General features: G+C 47.3%; 1 protein-coding gene across 1 annotated transcript in view; it reads right to left on the bottom strand.

Moving 5' to 3' along the window:
- Positions 1-8,222, bottom strand: part of SLC12A4 (solute carrier family 12 member 4) — a gene marked incomplete at its 5' end in the record, with an annotated part of 46,632 nt that extends 38,410 nt beyond the window's left edge. Inside the window, one exon of the mRNA XM_082289886.1 lies at positions 7,949-8,222. Within this exon, the coding sequence (XP_082146012.1) occupies positions 7,949-8,222 (274 nt within the window). The remainder of the gene's footprint in view (positions 1-7,948) is intronic.
- Positions 8,223-9,096: the final 874 nt, after the last annotated feature.

The raw sequence follows: 9,096 nt of genomic DNA on the forward strand, positions 1-9,096 counted from the left end.
TGCAGTGATTGAATGACATTCTAAATCCCTCAGATAAACAGAAGAAATTGCTGGCTACTGGTAGGAGATGAAACTGAAGCTTGGTAATTAGACTGTAGGGGGGAAAAAGAAAATGTCGTTTTGTTGAGGCATAATTACCTTGAACCTATCCACAGTACAGCATGCCTCTGCCCTACACACAGCTCTGTGTCATCGCTCCTCTGGCAGGATCCTGTTATACAATCCCTGCCACAGATCCCTGCAAGCCAGCCTCCAACATCAGCTCACAGCTTTGATTCTCATTTTCAAAGTAATCGATGGATTGCATCCTCATGACAGTACAGACCACGTGCCAATCAATGAAAGAGCTGGGATTCTAGGACAATGCAGGTCACTCGAGTGGAGAGAAAGGGGCAAATTAAGCATTTTACATTCAAGAGGATGCACTTGTGGGCCAAAAATCCATGAGACATGAGGCAAACCCAAAATGTAAATACCTGTGGAAATGCTGGCACACAATGCCTTACACAAAGGAGCTTCCTGGTGTCCTGGAGCAGCACTGTGACCATCAACATTGAGATGGGATGATGACCATCCCTTCACCAGTACCAGCCACCTCCTCCCTCATTGCTTGCCCAGCCCTGCCTGCCACTGGCCTCTCATCTTCTGCTCAGCAAAATGCCATTTCATTTACATTTCCAGCAAGTCCAAAGCTGCCTCCAGTCAGTAAATCATAACTGCCAAGTTATCAAACTTCCCCATTCATCCATAAGCACATCAAGTAAAAGTTTTCTGGGGGCAATTAGCATTTTATCTGGCATGTCAAATTCCATCTCTCCGTCCTACAGAGCACAAAGAAGATCAAAAGATGATTAAGAAAGAACTCCACCAGGTACCTTTAACAGCAACAAAATTTTTGAAAAAATGTATTCCCAGAACTGTTCTGACCTGTACCTCTGCTGCTCAGGCATGAATTAAGACTGCTGGAAAGCAAACAACCTCCTTTTCCAAGCCATACCTAGCACCCACCACAAAATCTAAAGCCCAATTAAAAGCCTGTTAGGAAAAAATGCTACTCTGTTCACTCCAGGAACTTCTTTTTATGGTTCAGAAATGACAGTTTGAAACTTGTGAAACCGTGTCTAAAATAAAAGCTACTGGGGACATACAGGCAGTAAACAGGTTACAAAATAACCTCCAAACACAGTTTTTTTTATATATATATGCAGTTACAGTATACAAAATGCTGTCATATTCAAAATCAGAGAGGTTTACCCTACAGGCATTATAAGAGCTGTGTTTTTGTGTAGACTCTTTAAAGACAGACACAAAAACTGTCAAGTATTTGAGTCTGTAAAAAGACTAGTATTTTTTGTCTATGTATTTTGCACTCAAACAAAGATATTGTTTGCTTGGCAATTGCTACAGCAGCCACTGTGAAAGATGCACAGTCCTCCATGCATGACAAAATCCAAGTATGCTGAAAGAAATCATCCAAAGCAGCTCAACTGAAAGAACAAGAACAGTACTACTCATTGCTAAGGCATCACTTGGCAGCATTTAAACAGTTGCCTATTGAAAACTAATAATTAAGAAAGAAGTTTTACTAAATCAAACAAATTTAAAAAACCCTGAAACTTGATTATCTGAGAATAAAAATCAGCTTAGTACAATTAAGAGATGCAAAATTTCTGATTTAGATGTTACTGACGACAAAGGAATTACCCTAAAATGTAAATCAAATAGGCTTTAAACCATGTCTTAAAATGGTGCATTTTTTTTCTCTGTAATTCAGGTCACAGAACAAAGTATTTAAACAACAACCTTGAACCAACAAGTTGAAGACACGGACCCTTTGATCAAAGAAATCTTGCTCCACATATTGGTGCTAACAGCAATTTCCCTGACATTTAAAGCAGTTTGCACATATATTTGTTGCATCACAATCAAAAACAGACGTAAATCCTTAACTTGGTCTTGGAAGGGGAAACTCACCAAATGCAGCTTTCCTCTCCCTGTGGCACAGGGTATCCCCCAACCTGTTACACACACTTCAAAACAAGGCAGTGATCACTCACTCTGATCTTTCTCAAGGTGGTTGTTGCCAACCTCAGCCAAAAGCATTTATTATGTTTGGCTACATTTCCTAGTCAATGAGACTGCAAACTACCTTAGTCTTCATTCTACACAGAACTTTAGAGCAAAAGCCAAAACTGAATCTTCCATTGAAAAGCATGCAAAAACTTATGCTTTAATTTTGTTGCAGCAGGGAAAAGAAAGCAGATGTCACTATTTTCTTTGAGGAAGTGAAACACTGAAGAAATTTTTAAGGGGAAATTGAATAACACACGCAGATCAATTTTATACATGAGAGAGAGATGCAATACAAACACAAGACACCCAAAAACGTACTTAAAATTCTTTAGAAAAGTTCAAAGATTGTATAGAAGGTGTAACTTCAGCATTATTAAAATATTCCCAAACTTAGTCTCAACTCAGGTTTGAAATAGCCACTTAGCAAGCATTGGCAGAGAAAGTTAGATGGAAAATCCATGTCTTTTCATGTACAACTGCTTAGCCTTCTAACGCAGGTGTTCTCCAAAACACAAAAAATCTGCAGCTGCAAAAGACCAACAGAGGGTTGTTTGGGTTTTCTTAACAATCTTCTGTTAGTCTTTTGCAACACGCAGACCCACGCACACACGGGTACGGGAGCTGCTTTCACATCACTTAGATATATCACAAAGATTCTTCCCAGAGCTTTTTCAAATAACTGAAATACCAGAGAACCCACAAAAAGGCCCATGTTTTCCTATATTTAGCTAAGTCTCCTGTTCAGCAGCAGCTGGCACCACGATCTCCTTGGTACTGGACAGCTGCAGCCTCTCCAGCTCGGTCCTAATCACTGCACAAATTAGAAGTATGAGACATGCTTAGCAAAAGTAGCAGTTTATGCAGCAACAAGAACTTTTCTGTTTTCCTAGACAAGCATTTTAACAAACTAAACTTTACTGCACTACAAGCTCATAAAAGAAACTGGAGGTATTGACCATGGGCTCATGGGTCAAGGAAAACAAGCTTCTCAGAAAAATTCCTTTGCTTATAGGGTATAAAGAAAGTATATACCACCTCCTTCATCCACCCAGCTATTATGAACAGCTAATTATGTCACAAAGCACTTTCCCATTCTCATTTTTCACATGCCAAACTCATATTTTTCCTTATCTCAAGCGAGAGTCCACTTCTCTACTCACCTGTATTGTTGAGAAAAGCATTCTGGAATTTAGCACTGCAATCAGTGCTGTGTTAATTGCTGACTGCTCAAGCAGAAAGAAAAAAAAATCTAAAAAGTTAAAAGGAAAAAAAAGAAAAAAAACCCTAACAACCTCCCAGGACTTCTAAGATATGACCCTGCTGCTAAGATCCCTTTCAGGATCTGCACTGAAAACCATAACCATTGCTGTGGATCCCACAAGTATCCTTTCTGAAACAGCAACATATTGACATATTTAGCACTGACAGGACACCTTTAATATCCCCAAATTTACACATAATACTTTTCAGAGAAGGGAAACCAGATGCCAGCAGGACAGAAAAAAAACCCCTTCCTCATTAAAATGCAACTACATCGAAGAAGATGCAGTCTCCATCCCACTTCCAGCAAGAAAATAGTTAACAAATCACTAGAAGAGATAGTTCACTGACATCAGTATTGCTATTCTCAGGTTACTTTCTTTTCTCTGAAACAATTCGGAGGTTCTGCCTCAACTCCACCCCAGGCTGCCTCCTCTATGACTTCTTTCTGTGGCTTTTAGGCAACACAAAAAATGCTGAAGATGCTTGTGCTACAGAGGTTATGCAAAAATATTCCGCTATGACCACCATAACAGTGTCATTTACCCACACTTCTGCCAGCAGAAGTTCTTAAGATAATTTAAGTGCTATTTGGACATGTTTCTGTCGGTCCTATTTAGCTGTAGTGTCTAATTTATTATGTGACTAATTTTATCTTATCTCTGGACTTTGCCAAAACACCTACACGTAAGAATTAAGCACTTTGAAGAAGAATTTTTGAATGATTTATGCATCCCCATTAAAAGTATCTTCAGACACATTTGCATGAGCTTAGCTTCAAGTCTTGCAAAAGACTGAAAATCTAAACTAGTAAGTTACCACATATTAAAGCAGTGAACCAGGAGGACATTTAAAGTAAAAGCACACTGCTATCACACCAGAACTTTATCCACATTTTCCAAAACAGCTCACTGCAAATGAGCAGCAAAATCTGTTGCTGCACAAGAGCACTGAACACACTGACAGAACGTAAGCTTGAGGTAAAGGTCTCAAGTCTAGTTAGAGAACTCTGGGCTTGGAGAAAGCCATGTGATAACTGGAACATAAGCAGAGCAATTCCTTGGCAAAAACCAAGGGTGGCAGCTGACCAAAGCTGGTTAGTGACACCAAGCTGATTAGTGTCTCATTTCCACAAACAAAAGTCAAGGGAAGATAAATAACTTCCCACAGGACACATGACATTGCCACACTTTGGTTAACTTGGTGCACTGTGCAGCTGAGATTCCTAGTAAAGCAAAGTGTATTTGGTTTTTCAAACACTATTCAGACCCCACTGTCCCTCTCTTTGCCCTGTGTACCCAACCTAACATGCTGGCTTTATTTCAAAGACGGAGGGGATGCCAAATTCACATTTCTCATCCCTGACGATCCATAAAGAAGGGCTCACGTGTTTATCATAGGATCACAGGATAATTCTTTGTACTTCTTTTTCTAAATGAAAGATGTCAAAGTCTATTACAAGCAGTGGCAGTCAGTAGAACCTACTTAGAAATAAAAGGCTGATTTTATTCATAAGCAAGCACTGGAACTATCTGACAAGGCTAAATTATTGCACACTGACAAATGTCTTCTTATGGAAATGGTTGACAAGAAATTCTGTTGGAGAATGGCTTCACAACTGTAGAGTTTAGATGACACCCCATCACTTGATGCCCTAAAAAAAGCAAAATTTAGGAAAAAAACCTTCAAAAACAGAGATATGACAAATAAAGGCAGGGGTAGAAAGATCAAACCAAAAAAAGAATCTGTCAGAATCATAAGCAACAGCCTAAGATATTGTGCAAGGAGTACTGGACGACACAGCCACTACTTTGCAGACTGTTACAGAGCAGCTATAAACAGTTACAGGGCCATGACCACACTCTGGAAGGGCCATGAGTCACCTCAAGCCATCCAACCAAACTCAGCAATCCAAGTAAGTCTTGAAACCAGGTTCTGAATAGCAAGCTGTCAAAATAAAATCTTCTCAGCAGAAGGTTCACCAGAACAACTACAACCAGTTTCTCACACTGACTGTGGTGGAGCTACTTGATGGCCCGGAAAGCCTGGACCAAGGGCACTGCTTAGGCACCTCTGTGTGCATCCATGCAGGGCCAGGATCAACTGCGTGCACTTTGATAAGGCCACAGCACTTGAACTCTGCACTCAAGTCAAACAGTTTATCTTATCTCGAATCAGGGGCATCACCAACACCAACAAATCCCTCCATGAGCCCCGTAATCAGCTGCTACAGAAGGCTCTGCAGGGTCACTCTCTTGCCTCCAGTCTGCAGGCTTCAGCCAGTGCTGAAGAGCTCTGAGATACTGACTTCAACGGCAGCTTCCACCTCTGCTGTGTCATATCATCAACTCTCCCCTGTAGAGAGGCCAGGGTAACTGCACAGGATGTAGAAACCAGCACCAAAACTGAAACGAATAATACAAGAGAGTTCAGATTCCCCTCTACAGAGCTACAAATCCAAGAAACCTAGGTAAAGACAGAAAAGGCTAGTGGGGAAGAACATGCTTGTCAGTACAGGTAGGCAAGACATATCTTTATACACACACCCTGAGGATATGAAACAATACTTAATTACTGTGAAAGTAAATTAAAAAATAGAAGGCAGTTAGAGTTCAAACAGAAACAGAACTAGCTACCATATATTAGTAGAGAAGTTACTAGATATTTATCAGCTTTAAAATAAAGAGACTCAGCTAACTTCCACCAGCATGGCTGAGCACTGGAGTTGGGACAGCAGCACATTAGAGACCACAGCTTGCCAGTGACTGATGGACTGTGACAGGGAGACGAGTGGGTATCCTGAAGTGTGTTGGTTGCACACATCCTACAGGCAGTCTCATACGCAAGAAAGAGGTGGTTTGAGTTGACCTTCCTTTATCCACCATGGCAGCAGCTTCCACAAGCCATGCTTACCAACCCATGGCCAAAGCTAGCTACTGGAAAAAGCATTCCACGAGGTCTCCACCTCAATCTGCCGAGATGGGTAAAAAACACCTGTTACTTTCATACACACATGGACTATACGGTCCATGTAAAACATAGACCTGAGAGTAAAACAGACCTATTTTACAAAACAAATTAAAGGCCCTGCATAGCCCTTAGGGCTAGTGCCTCAAATTGTCTGTGGTAATAGGCAGCTTGGGAAAAGTACCTACCTTTCATCATCCTAAAACACCCACAGTAGGCATGGAAAGAACGGGCATTAGGGCTATGTAAGTTACTTGATATTCGAAATCTAAATTTTCCTTGAAAATGATACAAAGAAAGAAAAAAAAGAAACTCTCAATGCACACATACTGGAGATTGAAACACATATTCTCAGAGAAAGGAGCAAGGTAACAAGGCTGGAACTGAACTTTGATTCTTATGACAGTGAGCAAAATAACCCTGTTGCCTTCCTTAAGCACAGGCCTGAGCAGTGCAGGCTCCCTTCAGGGATTACTGTACATTCAATAACATTTGCAGTCTGAAAAGTTTGACCGCACAGGCAAGGAAGAACAGGTCAGGTGTTTACTGCTTTTTCTTTTGTTGCCTAGAGTCACGCATGATTCACAGAGGGTAAGTCAGATCCACCAGATGAGCCCATGGGAAGATCCTCTTCCTAAAGGTTACAGAAAGCTAAACATAACCAAGGCAGAAAAAAAAGAACAGATTGCACAAAGAGCTAAAACAACCTTGTACCAGAACTACACTACTGCCCAAATCTAAGTGTTCTTCACATTCCCACTAGAAACACTCACTGTATTTAAAGTGATTTATATCTAAAACTCACAGCAAAACACCAAGACAGGCTGAGCACTGATATTAGCTGCCTAGTTAAAGAATGTACTTCTCACCACCCAAAATCCCCTCCTACTTACGTGATCGTCTTCTGTAACTGGAATAAATTAACCCCTAACAAAAAGCAGCTCTGCCTGGCAGAAGCAGTTGTGAGAGCCACACAGCCACAAAGCACTTGCTGTAGTATTCAAGGGCCCGGTTTGCGGGAGAGACCTTGCTGGGCAGCCGCGTTTTTAAGATGATATAAACAAGTAGAGCAGCCACCGTTAAATTCGGCTAATTTAAGTGAATTCTCTACCACCCGTTTATTTTGGCAGTGGAGCACTGAAAACATCTGAGCCTATCTCCACGTACTCTTATCACTTCTGGAGACGGCAGCTTGTGGGAGCACCGATAAGAGCCGTACCCCGGGCCAGCCCCGCTCCCCGCTGCACCCCGGGCTATCACCAAGCGGTTGGGGGGGGTGGAGGGAACCCCGGGCCGGCTCCTGTGCGCTCCGGGGAACCCCGCGTCCAGGGCATCCCCGGGGCAGCCGGGCGCGCTGCGCTCCCCCGCCCGGCCCGGCCCGGCCCGGCGGGCTGACATCGGCGGCAGCGCTGCCCCGGCGCGCGGGGCTCCCGCGTCCCGGCCCTGGCAACAGCGGAGCCGCCGCTCGCCCGGCGCACCCGGGGGGCTCCTCCTCCGGGCGCGGCGCCCCGAGTCGCCCCGGCAGCAGCCGCCGGCGCCCCCGCCTTTGTCTCTGCCGCGGCCGGCGGCAGCGGGGCGGGGAGTCGGGCTCGCCCGAGCCCCCGGAGCGTGGGCACCGCCGCCCCCCGCCCTGGCCGTGCCCGCTCACCGTCGGAGCTGACGGTGTCGTAGGAGTCGCCGGGGGCGGGCGCCGCGGCCGGCTCCCGGTAGTCCACCCAGCTGAGCCCTTCTACGCTGTCGTACTCGGCGCGGGGCTTGTCCTCCACCGGCACCACGGTGAAGTGCGGCATGGCTGGCGGGGCGGAGAGGGCTCCCCGCGGCACCGCGGTGAGGCAGGCGGGACGCGGCGCGGAGCCGGCGGCGCATTCCTGCCCCGTGCGGTCACTTCCTCTCAGGAAACCGCGCTCCTCAACTCCACCCATTCCAGTGCGAGCGCCGGGGCGGTGCGGATCCCGCCGCCCCCGGGGCCGCCGGGCGAAGACCGGGCGCGGGGGCGGGGGTCGCTCCGCCGGGCGGCCGCGCTCAGCAGCGGGGGCGCGGAGGAGGGGCCGGAGGCGGCGAGGCAGCGAGGGGAAGGGGGAGCCTTCCTCCCCCATTCATCGTGACAGGAGCCGGGCCCGGGGGCGGTGGGAGCGGGGCGGGGCGGGGCGGGCGCCCTCCGCCCGCCGCCCTCCCTTGCGGGCGCTGCCGGGCCGCCTCGGGGAGGAAATATCCACTCCGCCGTGCCCCGGGCTCGGCATCCCCGCCGCCATTTGCTAGGCAGGAGCGATGCGCGGAGAGCGGCGGCGGGGATGGGGGGGCGAGCCGCGGGGATGGGGCCGGATGGTCCCGAAAAGCCCGGGGGGGAGGGGGAATGGGGTGGTGTGGGGCGAGCATCAGCAAGTGAGCCGCGGGCAGGGGGCCCGGGAGCCCCGCCGGGCCGGGGCAGCGAGAGCGCCAGTCAGGGATGTAACGGCTCCAGTCCCAGCCCGGCGTGGGCCGGCGGAACAGGCGGAAGGCGCAGTGGCACCCGAGAGCCGGCTGCGTGCCGGGTGCCGGTACCGGGCGATCTGCAGCTGTTCCTGCTTCCTGCGCCGTCAGTGCCGTGGTTTCCCTTGTGCTCGCTCTCGGCTCCGGCGGCACGAAACCCTCAGCGGGGACGGAGCAAGCGGAGCAAGCCCATGGGAAACGGGGAACATGGCAGCGAGGGAGGCGTGGGGGGAGCGCGGGGCACGGCGCTGCCTGGGAAGATTTGCATGCGGGTCGGGGCCGAGGATATTTGTAGCTGTATGCAAAGCAGCCAGTTGCTAAGGCAGC

Source organism: Coloeus monedula (assembly GCF_965178545.1).
Source record: "Coloeus monedula genome assembly, chromosome: 13".
Classification (NCBI taxonomy): domain Eukaryota; kingdom Metazoa; phylum Chordata; class Aves; order Passeriformes; family Corvidae; genus Coloeus; species Coloeus monedula.